General features: G+C 40.7%; 1 protein-coding gene across 1 annotated transcript; it reads left to right on the top strand.

Annotated features, from left to right (window-relative positions):
- Positions 1–5,923: 5,923 nt before the first annotated feature.
- Positions 5,924–20,573, top strand: LOC118718084 (membrane transport protein XK). Its single transcript, XM_045581222.1, has 3 exons — positions 5,924–6,320; positions 12,014–12,276; positions 20,538–20,573. The coding sequence occupies exons 1-3, from the start codon at positions 6,076–6,078 to the stop codon at positions 20,549–20,551; spliced, it is 522 nt and encodes a 173-aa protein (XP_045437178.1). The 5' UTR covers positions 5,924–6,075; the 3' UTR covers positions 20,552–20,573.
- The last annotated feature ends 3,235 nt before the right edge of the window (positions 20,574–23,808 follow it).

Below are 23,808 nucleotides of genomic sequence, written 5' to 3'. Positions count from 1 at the left end.
AAAGAGAGAATATTAAAAGCAGCAAGGAAAAAGAGGTAGTTACCTATAAAGGAGCACCCATATGATTGTCAGCTGATTTCTCAACAGAAACCATGCAGGCCAGATGGGAATGGCAAGAAATATTCAAGGTGATGAATAGCAAGAACCTACAGCCAAAATACTCTACCCAGCAAAGCTATCACTCGGAATTGAAGGCCAGATAAAGAGCTTCACAAATAAAAAAATGCTACAGAAGTTCATCACCACTAAACCAGAATTTTATGAATTGCTGAAGGGGGTTCTTTAGGAAGAGGAAGAAAATAAAGATAAAAATTATGAACAACAAATACATAACTATCAATAAGGGAATTAAAAACTCTGATGAACAGGAAAAGGGGAGTGGGGGGTTGAGGGAAGAGACGGAACATAAACTGTGCTCTCATGGATGAGGACAATGTGGGGTGGGGAAAGAACAGAGGGTGGGGTGGAAACCTGGTGGAGGGGAGCAATGGAGGAGGGGGAAATGAAGAACATTTGTAATAATATGAACAATAAAGATTTATTAAAAAATAAATAAAAATAAAAATAAATTTTATTCTTCAAATTATTAGAGTTGTTCCTCTCCCCCACCCACATCGTTCCTCTCCACCTGGTTCCCACCAAACCCTCTGCCATTACCTCCCTCCTCACTGTCCTCATCCATACTTGTACGATTTTTGTCCAGTCTGTTCTCGCATCCCCCACACTCCTTTCCCCCTGAGGATTGTCGGTCCACTCCCTTACTATGCCCAATTCTATTATATTCACCAGATTATTCTGTTCATCAGATTTTTTATTCACTTGATTTTTAGATTTACTTATTGATATATATGTATTTGTTGTTCATAATTTTGATCTTTACCTTTTTCTTCTTCTTCTTAAAGAATACCTTTCGTCATTTCATATAATACTGGTTTGGCAGTGATGAACTCCTTTAGCTTTTTTTTTTTTTTTTTTTTTTTATCTGTGAAGCTCTTTATTTGTTCTTCAATTCTGAATGATAGCTTTGATAGGTAGAGTAATCTTGGTTGTAGGTTCCTACTATTCATCACTTTGAATATTTGTTGCCACTCCCATGTGGCCTGTATAGTTTCTGTTGAGAAATCAGTTGACAATCTTATGGGTGCTCCCTTGTAGGTAACTAACTGATTTTCTCTTGCTGCTTTTAATATTCTTTGTCTTTTGCTCTTGGCATTTTAATTATGGTATATCTTGGTGTAGTCCTTCTTTTTTGGGGGAGTTCTCTGCACTTCCTGGACTTGTGAGTCTATTTCTTTCACCAGATGGGGGAAGTTTTCTGTCATTATTACTTCAAATAAGTTTTCAATTTTTTGCTCTCTCTCCTTCTGTCACCCCCATAATTCAGATGTTGGTACACTTGAAGATGTCCTAAAGGCTCCTTACACTATCTTCATATTTTTGGATTCTTTTTTCTTTTTGGTTTTCTGGCTGGGTATTTCTTTGCTTCTTTGTATTTCAAATCTTTGACTTGATCCTTGGGGTCCTCTAGTCTACTGTTGGATCTCTGTATATCACATGTGTCAAACACAAGGCCCGCGGGCCAAATCCGTCCCGCCAGGCCTTGCAATGTGGCCCGCACCGCGCTGTCATCACTGCACTCCGCTGCGTTTCCATCACAATGACAGTTTATGACTGTTCAGTAAACCATTCGGCCCGCGATTTAGGCTGGATTTTAGATTTTGGCCCCTTCTCTGATTGAGTTCGACACCCCTACTGTATATTATTCTTTATTTTAGTCAGTGTATGCTTAATTTCTAGTTCCTCCTTTTTCATATCCTCGAGGATATCACTACATTTATTCTCTTTTTCTAGAAAATTCTTGAAAAACCTCATAACTGTGGTTTTGAAATCTATATCCAGCAGTTTGCTTTCCTCCATTTCTTTAATTTGTGACCTATTTCTTTGTCTCCACATTTTGGCTGCTTCCCTCAATTGATAGAGTGGCTTTGTGTTCTAGGTGTCCTATAGGGCCAAGTGTATCAGTCTCCCCTGTTACCTGAGATGGACACACTTGGTGCACCCCTTTGTGGTCTCTGCGCACAGTTTTGTCATAGTTAACCCTTGATTATTGCTGATATCACTGGAAGGAATTGACCTCCAGACCAATTGGCTGTGAGGATCAGCTGTGTCTATGCTGAGAGAACTGCTGGAGACACCATTATGAGGCAAAACTTGCTTCAGTGGGGCTTTTGTGCTCACTGAGTCTGCCCTCTCAGTGTGTCCCTTATGGATCTGATGAGTTGTAATCTGGATGTTCCTACACTGCCCCCTGGGTACACTGGCTCTTGGATATCCAAGGATGTGCTAATTTAGCCTCTGCCTGAGGCCACTCAGTAGAAACTATGGAGAGATCTGCAGATTCCTCTTCCTTGTTTGGGTTTTGGAGGAGCCCAGATAAGGCCCATCTGTGAAGCAATGCAAGCTGTTCTGGGGCCTTGGTCCTTCTTTTGGATGTTCTTGTTCTCTCTGACTCAGCTGCAGATTTTTAGGTAAGTTTAGATTTCAAAGGACCAGGCCATTCATCTACAAAAGCCCCTGCACACAGCTTGGATGGGCGAAGTCTCAGGGCGGAGAAAACAGCAATGACTTCCTCTCAGCCCTGCCCTAAGAGGCCTCCAGGTCTCAGTGTTCCTCAGTAATCGCTGCAAGCACCTCTGAGAGAAAGCTGCCCTGGAGTTCTGCCCAAAGCCAGATAGTCCAGTTTCTCCCCATATGAGTCTAGGTCCCCAGAGTCTCACTGGGAACTGGAGTTCAGAGCAGATGGGCGATTGTGTTTCCCTGTAGATTGAAAAAGCCAGCTGCATACTCAGTTGCCAGCCCTCTCTGCGCACGTGTTTCTGTACCTCTGCACTTTACTTCGACACCTCCTCTGAGTCTCAGTGTGCTTTTCTCTTCCTTTCTAGTTGTAGACTTTTCACTTAGTCTTCCTGTGGTTCTGGATAATGTCTGTTATGTCTTTTAGTTGTAGTTTTGAAGTGGTTGTATGAGGCAGCAAATTCAGGTGTTTACCTATGCCACCATTTGGTTTCTCTTATCATTGATGTTTCTATCCCTTTCTCCCTCTTTCTTCCTCTTTCTGAAATCAATTAAAAAAAACACACACATTAAAAAATACCTTTGTGTAAAAATAGGTTCTATGAACTTTTGCTAATTATTATATTCAGTGTTTCCCAAACCTTTGACATATGTGTACCCCTTCTATAATTTTCATAACGCTGAGTACCCCTCGTACTCGTGAGAACGTAGAATTAGATGCAGCTAAGCATGGTGCAGTGCATATCCCCACCAAACTCCGTGCAATGTGTACCCCCACCAAACTCTTCCCGTACCCCTGGGGGTACTCGTACCACACTTTGAGAAACACTACCGGAGTGAGAGGTACTGTGAGGCACTTTCAAAGACATCTATTAGCAGTTAGGTCTAAATATAGAGCAGATTATTCTGTCAGATATTTTACTATTTCACAAAAGTTGTAATACTATTTTATAAGGAAACCAAATTCTCAAGTATTCTGGTATGTTACATATTATTATACTAAAAAACTCACTTTTTATGTCTATTATTGTGCATATAATATTTTTTAAAATGATGGTATTTCAGTCCTAGCAAGAAAGTATAATACAATATGTGACATTAAATCCATTTATTTATTTGACAGGGAAACTAGCAATCATAAGCTTAAACATATACATTTTTTCTCAATGATAAAAAGGCAATTGATAATACATAAAGACATGGTCACTGGGGTAAGTTAGCTGGTGTGCAGATGGACAAGGATCAACTTGCAAATGCTCATCTGATTTTAGATTTTGTTAACAGTTGTTCCTAGAGGGGGAAGTGCTGCAGTCAGTTGGTGTTGCCTCCCCTTCATGTTGGGTTTTGCTCACAGTCACTGCATGGTGCAATGAAATCTCGTTAGAAGCAGGATTGAGTCAGAAGCTTTGAGATGCACATTACTGTTTTTTAAAACTGCTGTTAACAATATTCTAGCCGAAACCGGTTTGGCTCAGTGGATAGAGTGTTGATCTTTGGACTGAAAGGTCCCCGGTTCGATTCTGGCCAAGGGCATGTACCTTGGTTGCCGGCACATCCCCGGTAGGGGGTGTGCAGGAGGCAGCTGATCGATGATTCTCTCTCATTGATGTTTCTATCAATAACTCTCTCTGTCCCTCTCTCTTCCTCTCTGTAAAAAAATCAATAAAATATATTTTTTAAAAAGTAAAAACAAAAAAAACCCCAATATTCTAAACACTGTGATCTTTCAAAATGTGTTTTCTTTATTTGTTTTGTACTGTAGAAAATAATTTGCTGTAAACTAGACTTTGTTTAAAGTGATGTTGTTTATTGGCTTATCCCACTCCCATTTATGTACAGTCTGCTTAATAAAATCTGTGATAATCCTTTGCCTTAGAATAAAATCTTAATGTTAAATGTTAACTGTACTCTAATAAATCTAAGCTTCAAATTAATGTTTCCTTTAAAGCTTAAGACAGCATCAAATAAAATATTACAAAAATATTCTGTGGAGTGTTGCTGCCTATTCCGTATTTGTGACAGTGTGTGAATCTTGATCCAGGGCATGGTGACTGGCTGGGTTCTATAAATAGACATAGTAATCCTTTTAGAGAATGGGCCTGTTACCTCTCAGCTGTTGGAGGAATCCTCCCCTTAACTCTTATAGATTTTTCCCAGGACATACAAGAATGAAGAAACACAGCCATTCCTGTTTTTTCTCTTACAACTTTTGTCTTGTTTCCTATGGAATGTTCGACATCATTTTCTAAAGGAGAAAAATGCTAAAACTTACTGCAGATTGATGGAATCATGTAATTTCAGCAGGAAAAAGGACCTTGCCATTATTAAAGTGTAGTCCCTTGGAACAGGTTAGAACTTTTATTTTAGAGAGATTTGGTGGCCTGCTCAAGTTCTGAGGGAAAAAAGTGGATTGAGCTCATCCTGATGTCCTGAAGGTTGTCACGAATTCAGTGAGTGGAAAGGAATTGTTAACACAATTGGGGCTGGCACAGACCAGCAAAGCTAGAAAACCATTTCCTTATTAGGCCTTTGTCTTTGCCCCGAGTTAGTCAGATACAGACACTAACAGTTTTGTAGGCAGTTTTTCAGGGAGAGATAGTGTGGCTCCTAAGGATTATCTCTGGTGTTGTTTCACCACCAGCAGCATTGCTTCAGACCACTGTATTTGAAAGCCCCTCAGGGCATGCTTACTTAGTCTAGTGAAAAGATAATCCTGGGGTGCACGACAACACACTTGTGCTTTGTGTGGGTTGTGTTTTGTTTTGTTTTAATGTATTTTATTGATTTCCGAGAAGAAAGGAGAGGGAGAGAGAGAAATATCAATGATGAGAGAGAATCATGTATCAACTGCCTCCTACACGCCCTACAGGAGGGATGGAGCCTGCAACCCCATCATGTGCCCTGACCATATATCAAACCTCAAACCATGTCCTCCTTGTTCATACTTCCATGCTCTATCCTTGTACTTTGAAAAGTATGTGTAGTCAGGTTATTTTTAAATGACCAGAAACGCAGGTCCTTTCAGGAATTAGGTGTTCCTTAGGCCCAGAAAATAGAGACTGGACTGGAAAGAGGGCCAGACCCTAACTCTGTACAACTCCCCACCCCCACCCCACCCCGTTGGTTGCAGTTTTTCAAATGGATGTGAAAGGCTCCTATCGGTAACTACCGCCAAGGGGCTCTAGGACCCAGTGGCTGCGCGCGGGGCCAACGGGGCCGCGGCGCCTTCAAAGCCCAGGGCCGGCCGTTGCGGGGTGCGGGTTCGCGACCCGCCCTGAGACTGTGGCCTCCGGCGCGGGCACCGGGCGCTGGGCGTGCGCGGCTGCGCGTGTGGGCGTGTCCCCGCGGCGCCGCCTCAGCGCGCGGAGCAGGTCGCCCCTGGGATCGGCTCCCGCCCGGCGGGCGGCGCGGAGCGAAGAGAGCGGGGCCGCGGGCCCGCTGCCGGGAGCCCCTCAGGCCGCCGCCGCCGCCGCCAGCCGGGAGCGCCGCCGACACGCGAAGATGAAATTCCCGGGCTCGGTGCTTGCGTCCGTGTTCCTGTTCGTGGCCGAGACGATGGCGGCGCTGTACCTGAGCAGCACTTACCGCTCAGGCGGGGATGGCATGTGGCAGTCCCTGACGCTGCTTTTCTCGCTGCTGCCCTGCGCGCTCGTGCAGCTCACACTCCTCTTCGTGCACCGTGACTTCAGCCGCGACCGGCCGCTCGTGCTGCTGCTGCACCTGCTGCAGCTCGGACCCCTCTTCAGGTTCGTGCGGGACCCCGGGTCCCAGGCCCAGACCTTGGCAGCTCCCCCTGCCCGCGCTGGCTCCGGAGGGGGGAGGCGGCCTACTGGGAGGGTCAGGTGGTGGCGTCGGGAGCGGGCCAGGCCGGCCCACTTGGACTCTCAGCCACCTCTGTAGACCCAGGAACGTGACCCACTCCTGGGAAAGTGGCAATGAGGCCGGGCGTACTGAGTTCCTGTTAGGTTCTTACCAATGAAATTACCAACATTCAGTGGAATTTGACTGATAAAACATGGCAATTTCATGTGGTTCGACCTCTTAAAAATTCAGACTTTCTCTGAGGTCAGGTGAGCTCTGGCAGGGTTGGCTTGGGTCTAACAAACCCTTGGGAAGTTTGTCCTAAATTCCAGTTGGAGCAAAAGCGGGGACAGATTAATTTATTTAACACGTCGAGTTTACTGTGTGACAGGCACTGTTCTGAACGCTTTACAAATATGAATTTATTCAACTCTCATACATAACTCTAGAAAGCCACGCATCAGTCTTGTTTCTTGTGTGTGGAAATACACGGGGTTGTAGAACCATCTTCTGCCCCAGCCTGACTTATAAATCTGGTCCTTGAAGCTGGAACACAATGTTCCACGAAGACAAACATTCGTGGTGTGTTAAGGAAAGAAAAACTAGTTTTTATTAACACAAAGCAAGTGAAATATATGGTATTGAAGTAGACTTTGGCTTATCCAAGGACTTGGAAGAGAATTAAAAAGGTGTTGTTTTGATGTCTTTCATCTCTGTAGGAAAAGCAAATCCAAGGGGTTCTATCTGGATTAGAAATAAATTTATATTACTGAACTTTAGACATAAGTGATAGAGGAATTGGTAGACATAGAAAGGCCAAAGAGGCATCTCAGCAGCCATAAAATTCAGCTATTCAGTTAGCTATGGACCTAGGGAGACCCCAACACCACCCCCACCCTAACCCCCACATACACAACACAAAGTTAAGCAGCAAGATAAGTTTTACTAAGCACTTAATAAAACATTGCACTTCATATTAAAGACAGCCTTTCTCACTGACACTCAGAATGTGGGCTTGTAGTTTACACAGAGTCAGGACAAAGTGGATGAACAAATTTTCCTGAAGCTGTGGAATTTTAGAAAGGAAAAGAAACAGGTACATGGGCAGAATAAGTTGCTACTGACATCTTGAGAGCAAGGGAAGAGTTAGGGGGGGAAAGGGTTAGGGGAGGAGGAGAGGGAATGGGAAAAGGAGACAAAGAGGGTGAGGGAAATTTTAAAACTCCTGCAACCTGGAGCCATTGATGAGGAGAGAGTTCATCCTCCCTGGCCTAGTAGGACACAGCACCCTGAACCCTGATTGTATTCCTGCTCAGTAAAATCAATGTTATTTGACTGTGGGCAAGGCTCTCATCATGCCTAAACCTGATCTGTGAAAAGAAAACTCAGTACTGGCAGATGTTTAAGTAAAGTGACACAGAAAAGGGAACTGATGTTTGTCAAATGCTTCTTGTGCTAGATGGTTTGGTAAGTGTTTGTATGCCTCAGTTCATCAAATCCTCATCATGAACTATATGTAATTGTTCCCATTTACAGATGAGGAAAATAAGATCCTAAACTATGTCCACAAGGCTTCTTAGAAATAGAGTGGAGTGAATTATGTTCTCTACACTTTGTGAAAGAAGGCAGAGGAGGGTGGAGTGCATTTTATCAGTTCAGTCTTAAATCAAGAAAATTTGGTCATTTTGGAAAAATTTAAAAACACAACCTAAACAGTTATCCAGGTCAATGATAATACCCTATCATGTCTGTCATTTAATATTTTTGTAAAAACTAAGAGTGACCTAAGATAAAGCTAATGATATAATATGTATAAAACAGGATGGCAAAGATAAAAGTGGTAATTTCTGATGGTGTAATTATGGGTGATTTTAATTTTCTCCTGAAAAATATAGAAAGTGCATAATTTCCTCCTTTATTATATGCTTCTCTACATTTTTCAGTTTTTACAGTAAAAGTATTTTAACTTTATTAAAAAATAAAAAGTTTGATGCTTTGAAGAGATAACTAGCCATTTAAAAAAGTTTCAACCCCATAAAAAGATATTTCCAGAAAATTCTGAATAAGTCATTGTCTTCTTTCGTGGAACAACAAAATAAAATATAAAAAACAAAGTAATAAACAAGCCCCTTCGGTCAACAAGGACTCTGTCATTCTAATGCAGCTGATTTATTTCAAGGAGATATCGGACCCATGAATTTTGAGCTGAGATACACATGTGCAGTTCCAAGCCTCTTAGCTTCCAGATGAAAAAAAAGAGCAATTTAATGTTGTGTATTAGCGTGACTTAATATGTTACTGGAAATTTTTCCTGTTGACTGTTTCTATTTTAACTCTAAGATTTTACATAGGATTAACGTTATCCCCCCCCCCCCCCCCTACAAAGGCGAGTCATGGTGTGTTTCTTTTCCTGCCTTATCAATTAGACTTAGTAATATTTTGAAATTGTTTTTGGAAAAGTTAGCTCTGTGTATTTTTGGGTGCACACTAAATGGCCCAACATATTCTTTTTAGGTGAGATGCTGTTTTTGAATTTACTCAGTTAAACTGAATTATAATGATTATGGGCTAAATACTGCAATCTAGACCCCACTGTCCTTTCCTTTAGGGAAGCAGTGGATAGCAGCATATTTCATTTATATCAGTATTATATTTAAAACTATAGTTGCAGTTTGTATGGTTATTTCCTAAGTAAGGCCGGGTTTCAATGCTAAGAACACAGAATAAATAATATCTTGATTTTTTTTTTTTAAGGGCAGTGTTACTGTGAATAATAGATATTCTGAAAAACCAGAGGGTGGTGGGAAATACCTCTTAACAGCAACAACATTTGTTTTTGCTTTTACAATATGTTGATTTTATAAATTAATTTGGAGAAGGAATGAATATAAATGAGTTTCTAGTTCAAGGAATTTTCCTCCATTTAATTTACTGGTGTAATGAGGAAAAAATAGCTCATGAAAATCTATGTTAATAATATAAAACCTAAGAAGTTCTAGTAATATTTTATAGAACATTGCAAAATTATCACTATAGTATTTTTCTTTATTGTATACCTTCAAAAGACTTTACTAATATATATAAACCCAGGGTCTGTAATGACTGATCAAAGGCTTGACCATACACCAGAAGTCAGTCCTGCAGTCAGTGCTGGGTTGCCATTGTGAGCTAGCACTGACTGCCAAGGGGACTGCAGATCAGGCCCGGAAGAGGGGCCCAAAGAGAGAGGCAGGGTCTAATCCATAGCCTCTGTGGCAGCTGTTGATCAGCCATTGCCTCTCTCTTTCTCTCCAGGCCTCTGCAGGGGGCTGCTGATCAGCCTCGCCTCTCTGATCAGGCCTGGAGATAGGCCCAGAGATGCTGACTGGCATAGAAACCAACCAATCAGAACCAAATCTGAGTGAACTTTGAGGAGCCAATGGTTGCCTAGGAGGCAGAGCTTTTGACACTGATTGGCATAGAAACTGACCACTCAGAACCAAATTGGCTGGCAGGGAAGGGCAGTTGGGGGCAACCAGGCCAGCAAGGGAGGGCAGTGTCCCGGAGGATGTCCAGCTGTCTGGTCTGATTAGCATATTATGTTTTTATTATTATAGATTGTTATAGATTCTTCTTGCGATAGTTGCCTCGGAATTATTCTTAGGAAAAACCCATTCCCCCTCCCCCCCGTGGTTTTTATTATGAAAAAAAGTTTTTATTGAATTTATGGGAGTGACATTGGTTCACAAAGCCATACAAGTTTGAAGTGTACAACTCAACAAAACATCATCTTAACACTGCATTGTGAGCCCATCACCCCAAGCAAAGTCTCTTTCTGTCCCCATTTCTCTCTCCTTTGCTCACCTCTACCACCCCACCCCCTTTCCCTCTGGCTATCACTACACTGTAGCCTGTGTGTATGTGTGTAATATCCTATCTAATAAAAGAGTAATATGCAGATTGACCTTCACTCCAACACACAATAGCTGCCCCCATGTGGTCAAAGATGGCTGCTCCCATGTGGACACAAGATGGCCAGCAGGGGAGGGCAGTTGGGGGCAATCAAGCCTGCAGGGGAGGGCAGTTAGGGGTGATCAGGTTGGCAGAGGAAGGAAGTTGGGGGCAAACAGGCTGGCAGGGGAGCAGTTAGACATCAATTAGGCTGGCATGGGAGTGGTTAGGGGGTGATGAGGCTGGCAGGCAGAAATGGCTAGGGGCAATCAGAAAGGCAAGTAGGTGAGCAGTTGGGAGCCAGCAGTCCTGTATTATGAGAGGGATGTCCGACTGCCTGTTTAGGCCCGATACCAATGGACATCCCTCAGGATGAGAGTACACACATACACATACAATACACATACACACTTCCCTCAAGGGGTCCCAGATTGAAGACGGTGTAGGCCGGGCTGAGGGACACCCTCCCCTCACCCCATGCACGAATTTCGTGCACTGGGCCTCTAATATACATACACACACAGACACACACACACACACACACACACACACACACACACACACACACACATATATATATATATATATATATATATATATATATATATATATATATATTTATTTATTTTTTCCCCCCGTCATCCCTTCACCTTATTTCATCCAGCCCCCAAAACCTCCTCCGCTCTGACAGGAACATTTTTTAACATAAAGAAGACAACTTGAAAGAACTATATGGTGAACATCCAAGTACTAGCCACCTAGATTCTATAATTAACATTTTATTTCATACATCTATCCATCTTTCTATCAAGCCATCAATCCATTTGTGTATGTATATTTCAAAGTAAATCAGACATATCAGTACTTTTTCCTCCTTCAATATCCATATCATTACCTAAAGAGGAAATCTAATTTTAAAAGCCAGATACTCTGTCAGTATAGAAAGGTGACTGGTTACAGCTCCTTCCTCAGGGTAGGCTTGAAATTCCAAAGCTGGTCAGCCCCCAAGCATGATTGAACTTAGTCATGTTCCATAAGGTCTTATGAGAGCAGAGAGATAGGAAATAAATTATGGTCTTTCAGAGAAATGCTAAATGGCAAATTGTTCTGTGATTTGGGGGATGAATCTCACAACCATAGCTGCTGCTTTAACTAAGGAAATTTAGGGCATCTCTTGGATGTGAAAAAGAAGAAAAAAAAACAGTGAGAGTTTATAGATAAAGATATCTATGTGCATATATATATATATATATATATATATATATATATATATTTGTGTGTGTGTGTGTGTGTACATATATTCTGTGTTAGCTTCATTATAGTGTGGCAAGGTAGATTGTACTTCTGCTTTATAATTGAGGGAAATGACTCAAGGATTAAATTACTTGCCCAAGAATGCACAGCTAATAAATGTCAGGAAGGCAAATTGAATATTTTTCTTCTAGTATCTGCTTGGATGCTTGCCTCAGTGGGCTTTGATGTCACCTCTCAATTTAGTTCTCAGTCAGCTCCAGTTTGCCTGCTGGAAGGACTCAGGAGGACTGCATGCTCAAAACTGGCCCTTGATGTGGATGATTTTCTAGGAGGGGCTACAGTCCAGAGTAGCCAAGTCAAGGCTTTGAGAATCAGGCTAAGTGTAAGCAGGGTAACTGAAAAAAAGAGAATCCTGTCTGCCTCTGATTATCATGATTTGCTGATTTGTTTCCAGGTGTTTTGAAGTCTTATGCATCTATTGTCAGTCAGGCCACATCGAAGAGCCTTATGTCAGCATCACCAAGAAGCGACAAATGCCAAAAAATGGCCTCTCAGAGGAGATTGAGAAGGAAGTGGGCCAGGCAGAGGGCAAGATGTTCACCCACCGATCTGCATTCAGCCGGGCATCAGTGATCCAGGCTTTCCTGGGCTCAGCCCCCCAGCTGACCCTGCAGCTATATATAAGCACCTTGCAGCAGGATATCACTGTTGGAAGATGTATGTATACCTTTTATCTCTGCCTTAATTTGGGGATCAACATGGGGAGCAAAACATAAACTTTATTTTGTTTTAGGTAAAATTCATTCATAGGTGCTTTCAGTCCTGAGTTTGCATTCCAATTACTAAGCTCAAATATTAGTGAGTTGAAACAATAACAGTGTTTATTTGCATATGAATCTGCAATTTGGAGAGGGCTAAAAGGGCTCACCTATGCTTTATTGATTTTTTTTTTTGCGCCCCCCTCCCTCCCTCCCACACATCCCCTCCCTCCCCAGAGTTTTGTGTCCATTGGTTGTACTTATATGCATGTATAAAAGTCCTTCGGTTGATCTATTATCTCCCGCAGATCTTCCTCCCCTCCTTGCTGTAATTTGACAGTCTACTTGTTAATATACTGTCTCTATATCTATCTTTTGGTTCATCAGTTTATAATGCTCTTTATTATCCACAAATGAGTGAGGTCATGTGGTGTTTCTCTTTCATTGATTGGCTTATTTCACTCAGCATGATGTTCTCCAATTCCATCCAGGTTGCTGCAAATGATGAGAATTCCTTCTTCTTTATGGCAGCATAGTATTCCATTGTGTAGTTGTACCATAGCTTTTGGATCCAATCATCTGCTGATGGACACTTAGGCTGTTTCCAAATTCTGGCTATTGTAGATTGTGCTGCTATGAACATAGGGGTGCATATATCCTTTCTGAATGGTGTTTCTAGTTTCTTGGGATATATTCCTAGAAGTGGGATTACTGGGTCAAATGGGAGTTCCATTTTCAGTTTTTTGAGGAAACTCCACACTGTTCTCCACAGTGGTTGCACCAGTCTGCATTCCCACCAGCAGTGCACGAGGGTTCCTTTTTCTCCACAACCTCGCCAACACTTTTGTTTGTTGATTTGTTGATGTTGGCCATTCTGACAGGTATGAGATGGTACCGCATTGTTGCTTTGATTTGCATCTCTTGGACAATTAGTGACTTTGAGCATGTTTTCATGTGCCTTTTGGCCTTACTACTGTCTTCTTTTGAAAATGTTCTATTTAGGTCCGTTGCCCATTTTTTAATTGGATTATTTATCTTCCTTTTATTTAGTTGTATAAGCTGTTTGTAGATTTTGGAGATTAAACCTTTATCAGTGGTATCATTTGCAAATATGTTCTCCCACACTGTGGGCTTTCTTGTTGTTTTGTTGATGGTTTCTTTTGCTGTAAAAAAGCTTTTTATTTTGATGTAGTCCCATTTATTTATTTTCTCTTTAGCTTCCATTGCCCTTGGGGTAGTATCAGTGAAGAAGTTCTTTTGGAATACGTCTGAGATTTTGCTGCCTGTGGATGCTTCTAGTATTTTTATGGTTTCCCGTCTGATGTTTAAGTCCTGTATCCATTTTGAGTTTATTTTTGTGAATGGTGTAAGTTGGTGATCTAGTTTCATTCTTTTGCATTTGTCTGTCCAATTTTCCCAACACCATTTATTGAAGAAACTGTCTTGACTCCATTGTATATTTGTGCCTCCTTTGTCAAATATTAATTGAGCATAGTGATTTGGGATGATATCTAGGTTCTCGATTCGATTCCATTGATCTATATGTCTGTTCTTGTGCCAGTACCAGGCTGTTTTGAGAACAGTGGCTTTGTAATATAGTTTGAAGTCTGGTATTGAGATCCCTCCTACTTTACTCTTCTTTCTCAGGATTGCTGTGGCTATTCGGGGTCTTTTATTGTTCCAAATGAACTTTTGGAGAGTTCTTTCTAGGTCAGTGAAATATGTCGTTGGTATTTTAATGGGGAGTGCATTGAACCTATAGATTGCTTTAGGAAGTATGGACATTTTGATGATGTTGATCCTACCAATCCATGAACATGGTATGTTCTTCCATCTCCTTACATCTTCCTCTATCTCTTTTTTCAGTGTCGTGTAGTTTTCCGCATATAGGTCCTTTACTTCCTTAGTTAAATTTATTCCTAGGTGTCTTAATTTTTTTGGTGCGATGGTAAATGGAATTGCTTTTTTAGTCTCTGTTTCTGCAGTTTCTCTGTTGGTGTATAGAAAAGCCATGGATTTCTTGGCATTAATTTTGTATCCTGCTACATTGCCCAATTCATTTATTAAGTCAATTAGTTTTTTAATGGAGTCTTTTGGGTTTTTTATGTACAATATCATGTCATCTGCAAATAAGGATAACTTTACTTCTTCTTTTCCAATTTGGATGCCTTTTATTTCCTCCTCTTGTCTAATTGCAATGGCTAGTACTTCCAGTACTATGTCAAACAGGAGTGGCGAGAGTGGCCATCCCTGTCTTGTTCCTGTTCTTAGAGGGAATGGTTTTAGTTTTTGCCCATTGAGTATAATGTTGGCTCTGGGTTTATCATATATAGCTTTTATTATGTTGAGGTATGATCCTTGTACTCCCACCTTGTTAAGAGTTTTTATCAGAAAAGGGTGTTGGATTTTATCGAATGCTTTTTCTGCATCAATTGATATGACTATATGATTTTTATCTTTCAATTTGTTTATGTGATGTATCACGTTTATTGATTTGCGGATATTGTACCATCCTTGCATTCCTGGAATAAATCCTATTTGGTCGTGGTGTATGATCTTTGTGATGTTCTTCTGGAGTCGATTTGCTAGAATTTTGTTGAGGATTTTGGCATCTATGTTCATGAGGGATATTGGCCTGTAATTCTCTTTCATTGAGTTGTCTTTATCTGGTTTTGGTATTAGGGTGATGCTGGCTTCATAGAAGGAATTTGGAAGTGTTTCTTCCTCTTGGATTTTTTGTAATAGTCTGAGGAGGATAGTTTTTAGTTCTTCCTTGAATGTTTGGTAAAACTCTCCTGTGAAGCCATCTGGCCCTGGGCTTTTGTTTGCTGGAAGCTTTTTGATGACTCTTTCAATTTCTTCCCAAGTCACTGGTTTATTGAGATTTTTAGATTCTTCCTGATTGAGTTTTGGAAGATTATATTTTTCTAGGAATATGTCCATTTCCTCCAGGTTGTTCAGTTTGTTGGAATAGAGTTGTTCATAGTATTTTGTAACAATCTGTTGTATTTCAGTGGGGTCTGTTGTTATTTCACCTCTTTCATTTCTGATTTTGTTTATTTGGGTCCTCTCTCTTTGTTTCTTGGTTAGTCTGGCTAGAGGTCCATCTATCTTGTTTATCCTTTCAAAGAACCAGCTCTTGGTTTTGTTGATCTTATGTATTGTTTCTTTGGTCTCTATGTCGTTTATCTGTGCTCTGATTTTTGTTATTTCCTTCCTTTTACTTATACTGGGCTTTTCTTGTTGCTCTTTTTCTAACTCTTTGAGTTGTAGAGTTAGATCATTTGTTACACTTTTTTCTAGTTTTTTGCAATAGGCTTGTAAGGATATGAACTTCCCTCTCAAAACTGCTTTTGCTGTGTCCCATAGATTTTGGATTGTTGTGTTTTCATTGTCATTTTTTTCCAGGATGTTTTTAATTTCTTCCTTGATTTCTCTGGTAACCCAGTCCTTGTTTAATATCATGCTGTTTAGTCTCCATGTGTTCGATTTATTTGGATTATTTTTATTGTAGTTAATTTCCAGTTTTATGCCATTATGGTCTGAGAAGATGCTTGATATGATTTCTATCTTCTTGAATTTGAAGAGACTTTGCCTATGTCCCAAAATGTGGTCTATCTTTGAGAATGTCCCATGTGCATTTGAGAAGAATGTATATTCTGTTGCTTTGGGGTGGAATGTTCTGAAGATGTAAATTAATTCCATCTGGTCTAGTGAGTCATTTAGGATTGATATTTCTTTGCTCATTTTTTGTTTAGATGATTTGTCGAAGGGTGACAGTGGGGTATTAAAATCTCCTACTATGATTGTATTGCTGTTAATCTCTCCCTTAATGTCCTCCAGCAGTTTTTTTATGTATTTGGGTGCTCCCGTGTTGGGTGCATATATATTTACCAGGGTTATTTCTTCTTGTTTGATTGTTCCCTTTAGTATTATGAAGTGGCCTTCATTGTCTCTTGTTATGTCCTTCACTCTGAGATCTAATTTGTCAGATATAAGTATTGCTACCCCAGCTTTCTTTTCATTTCCATTTGCCTGGAAAACCTTTTTCCATCCCTTCACCCTCAGTCTGTGTGCATCTCTTTTTCTGAGGTGGGTTTCTTGTAGACAACAGATGTATGGGTCTTGTTTTCTTATCCAATCTGTTATCCTATGTCTTTTGATTGGAGCATTTAAAGCATTTACATTTAATGTTATTAATGATAGGTACTCATTTGATGCCATTTTTATTCTATACCCCTGTGTTCCTTCTTCACTTCCTATTTCTTTATTTTTACAGTAGACCCTTCAGCATTTCTTGCATTGCTGGTTCGGTGGAGATAAATTCCTTTAGTATTTTTTTGTCTGTGAAGCTCCTGATTTCCCCTTCAATTTTGATTGATAGTCTTGCTGGGAACAGTATTCTTGGATTCAGACCCTTTCTTTGCATGACTTTGTATATTTCATCCCATTCCCTTCTGGCCTGATAAGTTTCTGTTGAGAAATCAGTTGTTAGTCTGATGGGGGTTCCTTTATAATTAACTTTCTGTCTCTCTCTGGCTGCTTTTAAGATTCTAACTTTGTCATTGGTGTTTGCCAATTTAATTATAATATGGCTTAGCGTCGGTCTTCTGGGATCCATTTTGCTTGGGACTCTGCGAGCATCTTGGATTTGTGTGGGTTTTTTCTTCTCTATCTCAGGAAAATTTTCTGTCATTATTTCTTGAAATACGTGTTCCATATCTACCTTGGTTTTCTTTCCTTCCGGAACCCCTATTATTCGAATATTGTTTTGTTTTGCATTGTCCCAAAGCTCCCGTAGGCTCTCCTCCTGCTTTTTAATTTTTTTTTCTAGAAGCTGCTCTAATTGGGTATTTTTTTCCATCTTGTCTTCTAGCTCACTGATGCGATCCTCTGCTTCTTATAGTCTGCTCTTGATGCTTTCTATTGAGTTCTTCATAGTAGCGATGTCATTTTTCATTTCATCTTGAGTCATCTTCATTTCCTCTTAGTTTTTTTTCATTTCCTCTTGGGTCTTACTCATATTGTCAAATTTGTCTTCCATTCTTTTTAGCCATCTTAAGATCATTACTCTGAATTCTTGCTCTGGTAGGTTGCTTGTCTCTATATCGTTTACTTCCTTTTCTGGTGAAGCCTGCTTTTCTTTCATATGCTGGCTGTTTTTTGGTCTCCCCCTGATCTAGGATATCTGGTTGTGTAGTTCTCTCTCTCCTGCTTTGATTTAAAGGCACAAAATACAACACAACCAGGTACAACACACAAGGCACTGAATAGAAATGTGTTTGCCATATTAATAACCACCAATAAGGGTGACTAGAACCCAGCTAACAAAAACATACAATCAAACAAAAAGCATAGGCAAATCAATCTTATAAAAGAAAAGCATACAACTTCAGTAAAGTTAACATTCAACATACAACTTCAAAGAGTTAGAGAGAAGACTGTTTTGTTTTTTTGTTTTGTTTTGTTTTTAGGACAACTGCGAGGGAGGTATGAATGGGTTTGGAGCAGGTAGTTGGAAATTAGATATATACAAGTAGGGTGAAATTTTAGGAGGGGGTAGACAGAAGGAATGGGGGAAATCTAGATCAGGAAAGGGTTAAGATAAACAGGGTATTAAAGGAAAAGATTGGAAAGAGGGTGAAGGCATAAAGGTAGGGTTGAGATAGAAGAAAGTGTTGGAGAAAGAAGGATAGATAAAGACTGTAGAACAGTAATCCTGAAATTAAAAAAAAAAAAAAATATATATATATATAATCAAATGAAATAAAAATAATAAAAATAAAAGAAAGTAAGATGAAAAAGGTAAATTAGTAGTAGTAATAATGTTGATTACATATACAATTTAATAATTATCAAGATAAAATCAAGTGAGGAAAAAAAATAGTTTCTTGAGTAAACGTTGCAAATAATGAAAACAAAAATAAAAAACAAAATTTAAAAATTAAAAAAATAATAATAAAATTTAATTAAAATTTGCAGTAATGAAGGTCATTCGCTTCCTCTATTGTTATGATTCAGTCCTGATTTTTAGGCAGGTTTTGCTTTGTTTTTATTACACTAGAGTCAATTTGTGAATTAGCCTCTGGATGGCAGTGTTTCTAGGTTGACTTCTCAGACTCTAGCCTCTCCAGCTTCCCCCCCCCCCCCCCCCCCCCCCCCCCCCCCCCCCGTCCTCTCTGAAGCTGGAACTATGGAGGGGTTGGGGGAGGGGGCAGGTCCGAGCAACTGGAATCTCCTGCAACTCTCCAATATCCCTCCGAGCCGGATACAAATGTGTTGCTCTTTAGATATCTCCCCTGTTAGGAGCCCTGTCCACTTTCAAGGGTGACAACAGCCCAACAGCGGGGGCTTCTACTTGTAATCACCACCCTTGTCCTCCAGCTTCCGTGAGCGCGCTCTGTGCTCGCAGGCTTTTTGTTTTCGCTGCGAGTGCTCTCCACCCTCTCCCCGCGAAATCTGACCTTTTCGCTGAGCAGTGGGGCAATCCTGTGAGGGCAGGTGTTCGCACCGCCTGGGATCCGCGTTCTGGGGGTCACAGATGCTTGGTGGTCGCTGCGGCTGTGGATATTCAGGCCTCTGACACGATCCTATCTTCCTCTCAAGATGGCGAGGTTTCCCCGTCCAAGCCGGTAGGTAGCTCCGGGCAGGGACACCGCCCTCGTGGGTGCTTCCCTGTGAGGGGCACCTCTGTCAGCAGCCCCCCAGCAGTTTCTTCCGGTGTTCACTGTCTCCCAGCTTGCCGATAAACACTCACAGCACAAGACCCTCAGTTGCTCTCTCTTTCTGCTTCGGGAGAGGGCTCAGAATCCCTCACCTATGCTTTAATGTGCATCAGCTGGGGTGGCCCAAAGATGGGAGGCTAGAATCCACTGGAGGCCCAATTAATTAAATTTCTTTTTGTTGAGGCTGGCTGTTGCTCATGGTCTCAGATCTTCTTTGTTTCATCTCTCTGTGTGGGCTGGTTTGGGCTTCATAGCATGGTGGCTGCTTTTTAGGGTCAGTGTCCTAAGACAAGAGAGAGGACCAGGTAGAAGAGTATCACCTTTTGTGATTCAACCTTGGAAGTCTTGTGAACTCATTTATGCTGTATTTTCTTTGTTGAAGCAGCTAGGAATCTTTATGAAGTTCAAGGGAAGAGGAGGGAAAGAAACTGATTCTTGTTGGGGAAGAATAGATAGAGCTCTGGAAGTTCACTGCAGTGACCATTTTGGAAAATACAGCTTGCTGTAGGCTGAAAGTACAGCTTCCAGAGGCCTCTTTGGATTTTGCCTCTGTCTTTCAGTGATAGTTGTAAACTAGTGGACACGGTTGTAACAGCTTCTTTATGGTAAATAATGAAAATAAGAGTGCACTTCTGTCTTCTTGCAGTTTGAATAGGTATCTCAGTTTTTAAATGAACAGTGCTCTAACCTTTAAGCTACTCTCACATTTTCAAATTAAGGCAGGTTTTGGTTAAACTAGATCCCCTCCCCCCAAAAGCCCCACCTTCATGTGCATGGACACAGTGAAAAACTTTCATATGAGAACGGGAGATAGCCCCTTTCAAACATTAATATTATCCTATATAATAAACCCTAAAATGCATATAGACCAAATGGTTGAATGACCAGTTGCTATGATGCACATTGACCTCCAGGGGGCAGATGCTTAATGCAGGAGCTGACCCCTGGTGGTCAGTGGGCTTCCACAGGGAGAGTGCTGCTCAGCCAGAAGCCGGGCTCACCTCGTACCTCTGAAACAGCACTAAGGAGCAGCGAGCCAAGCAGTAAGGAACAGGTGGGTGGTAAGGAGTGTGAGAGGGCGCAGGCCGGGCTGAGAGAGACCTCCCTCTCCCCAGTGTACAAATTTTGTGCACCAGGCCTCTAGTTAGTAAATGAAAACTAGATGTTCTGATAAGTTTTATTAGATAAAGCAAAATTTAGTTAAAAACCTTAAGTTGAAAAATACATATTGAAGATAATACTGAACTTAGAATTTTAAAAATAATAAATCATTCTTATTAATTTCACTTCCCTTAATATTATCTTTTTTTCTGCTTACATTACAAACTAGTGGTATTCTTCATTTATGGCTGGGTCACAGGATGTTTGCATGTTACAACTATCCCCCTCATCCTGGTTATCTCAGAGTAAAGGTGATTCTTAAGATATATCAGGACCTTAAGTTGAGGTCTTGAACCTTGGTGTATTAACATTTATGTTAAAATACCTTCCACAGTCACTGGCAGATAGTAAGTGCTCAAAAAATTCCAGAGTAGCTTTCCTCTCCAAGGACTTATAACCAGAATGGACATTGACCAAGGTGAGTCATGTATGTGTATGCCACTATACCCTTTTCCCAGTTCATTGTTTTTCCATGTGTCAGGAGGGGACACAGGGAAAGACCAAATGTGATTATAGTCTGTTTTATTTTTCCAAGTAGACCCATTTTTTTTCCCTCAAGTTTTTTCCCCCTCAAGTTTTTGAAAATGAAGATTGTCTTATAGTTCAGAGGTCAGCAAGTGACAGCACGTTGGTTCAATCGAGAAAAATAAAACCTATCTTATAAATGTCAGTGTCAGAAAAAAAATCTGTGATATGCCCCCAAAGGATTTGGAAAAATATAAGTCCTCTGAGAGTTAAACAATAAATCGAATATATATGGAAAAAGGAAATGGGCATAGTCCTCTTAAAAATTCAGATGGCTGCCATTTATGCAGGTCTTGCCTAATCCTAATCATCTCCTTAACATATCTGTGGAAGGAATTCCTCACTAGGAAGGAGAAAGGCAGTTATAATTGAAACAGAGGTAGGGGTGTGCCACAGAAGCAAACATTGATAGTGTCCATTGTGTGATTGTTACAGAATTTACCAGGTGACCAAAAATTACACAGGTGTACTTGGAGGTCCAAGATAAGGCCATTTATTTTCAGATGTTTCACATGTATTAGTACAGTGACTCAGGGGGTCAGTTCTCCAAATCCTGAGTAAGCCAATATGAAGCCATATGGATCAGACTTCTGGATCTTTCTCAGGCTTTGCAAAAAGCCCCGTATGTTGGCATGGGGAACGTGACACACCTAAAGGCCTGGCTTGGCACCAGTGCTGATAACCCGCTGCGGGGTTTGTGGCCTCGGTAAAATGTGATTATTTAGGTAAATAGGTCTTGCAAGACCAGATAATAGAGGAAGGGGCTGTGACTAGACTATAGGCTAACAGGAATGTACTGATTAACTAGCAGAGTCAGGCTGCTGGGCCCCCCACAAAAAAAGTCTTCTTTTTCTCATTATTCCTCCCCTCCACCTCCTTGATCCTCAGCTGATTTTCAGCCTTGGGGATTTGCTAGAAGACTCAGAGCTAGGGAGTAGGGTATGCAGCAGCTTGAGTCATTTCATCTTCATTACCCAAGGGATTGTAATGGCAGTCCAGAGATCTTGACTGGAGTAACATCTGGGGCTTCAGTGCTTATTAATTCTCTCTATTAGCTGTTCTATAATCTGTTGGCTTTCTTAGAGGAAGGGAGAGTGAGTCTACACAGGTTTCTTCATTTCCGGCTTCAGAACAGTTCAGAGTGGTGAGAAGCAGATCTCAGGGTCCCATCTATTTCTTCTCCAGTTGGCCCATGGTCCTTGCTCTGCTCATGTCTGTCTAACTTCCCAACACATCCCCTTAAGAATCCTGGCTCTGAATCCTTTTAGGGAAATTGGCATCAGTGGGTTCCTCTGGCTAATTCCATGCTGCGGAGGGAGAAAGTTTTCTTACAGAGTCAAGAGATCCTTGCTCTCTGTCAGAGAGATGATGAGGTCTGGGCATGGAAGGGGGTGGACTTGTGACCTGGAGGAGATAAACTGTGTTATAAAATTTAGTATTATTGAGCAATTAGAACAGCAAGAGTTATAATAAATGGTCTGGTGGAAGGGAAAGAAAACATTTCAGTTCTAATAACTCTTAATTGAAAGAAAACTTTTTTCCTTAAATCACCCTTATGTTTATTAAAGAGCCAAATTAAGACCAATTTATCTATTGCATTCAATTTGGCCTGATTGTTTGCATAAACACAAGAATGGTAACTGACCGCCTTTGCCCAAATTTCACGATTGAGCCTCAATGTGCCCTGTATGGCAGGGAAGCCAAGCCATCTAGCTGCCATCAGTACAGCCTGGAGTATCTGCTGGGTTAGGTGAATTCCTCACCTGCAGCAGCTCCACCTGGGGCCACACCCTAGGCTTCAAGGCCCATTTCAGCAGCACTTCTGCTCATTGTGGCCTAGAGTGCATGTGGGTTTTGCAGGGATACAGAGGGGCCCTCGTTGCTTCCCTTCCACTCTGACCAACCACCAGCGCCATCCACTTTTAGTGCTACCAAGTAAGATACTAGGGTTTCTCCATGGCACTCTTCTTGGCTTCAAGTGTTCAGAGTCCTGACAGGACTCTTTAAAACATGACACTCCAAAGTTTTCAGTCAATAAAACCACCATTTGAAACGGGTCTTATTGAATTTATGCAAAGAAATGCATTGCCATGATTCATTCATTAAGAATTACCAAATTTTGGAGGGATAACATAGGAAGAAAAATACACTAACCTGCTTTAAGATCTTTTGATTTTCTTTGCCAGTCCTTTCCATGGACTCTTCAGAAGATATAATATTTTTCCAAGTGCATTATAACAATACATAACTGTCTCCAAATGACAAGAAGAAATTTAAAATGACCTGATTATGGATTTCATTATAATACAGATGGCATGGAACATTCTCCTTTCTGTAAAATACAACATTCTATAATATTATATAACCAATAACCATTAATTATAACTGTAATTATAATTTGACAAAGGTTCCTATGTACCTTCAGTATAAAAATTTCCTTCATGAGACAGAAAACAAACATTTGAGGCATTTCAGAGCCTATTGGGATGATCTAAAGCCAATTCTAGATCAAGAGAAAGTTTTTTTTTTTTTTTTTTTTAATTCAACCTCATGTGGGATTGTCAAACTTGATTTTACCAAAAGACTAAATATTGAAGTGTTTTAGACAGGAACATAGGCTAGCAACCTTCAGTTCCTATGATTAAAAGATGGTCTTTTTATTTACTAAATTCCTGATTAATATAACATAATTATTTTACTAGAAAATAATTAGCCAAAATAAGGATTATTTCCCAATTTTATTTGTCTTTGGGTGTGGACAGCAAATGAGAGTAATTGGATTTCTCCCATCAGTGTCCCTGAGTACTTGGCATAAGCTATTTACCCTCTGTTTAGGGAGACAACATGCAAATCATTGACTCTTAAGTGTCATTGGTTTATGGAAGAAGTTTTTTAGATGGTTGCAAACTGCTGTTTTAATATCTCGGGCTCCCTGTTCTGCTTGTCTTGGCTTACTGACCTGTGTCATTTAATCAATTTCCTTTTAACATTTTTTAAACTTCTTATAACTTCCACAGACATTCTTACAACTTTTAAAAATATTTTTTCAACTTCCAGAAATAACCACTTTTAGAAACCAC

The sequence above is a fragment of the Pipistrellus kuhlii genome, unplaced genomic scaffold (genome assembly GCF_014108245.1).
Source record: "Pipistrellus kuhlii isolate mPipKuh1 unplaced genomic scaffold, mPipKuh1.p scaffold_m20_p_138, whole genome shotgun sequence".
Lineage (NCBI taxonomy): Eukaryota > Metazoa > Chordata > Mammalia > Chiroptera > Vespertilionidae > Pipistrellus > Pipistrellus kuhlii.
Note: the sequence above shows the minus strand (reverse complement) of the source record. Positions and strands in the feature narration are given on the sequence as shown.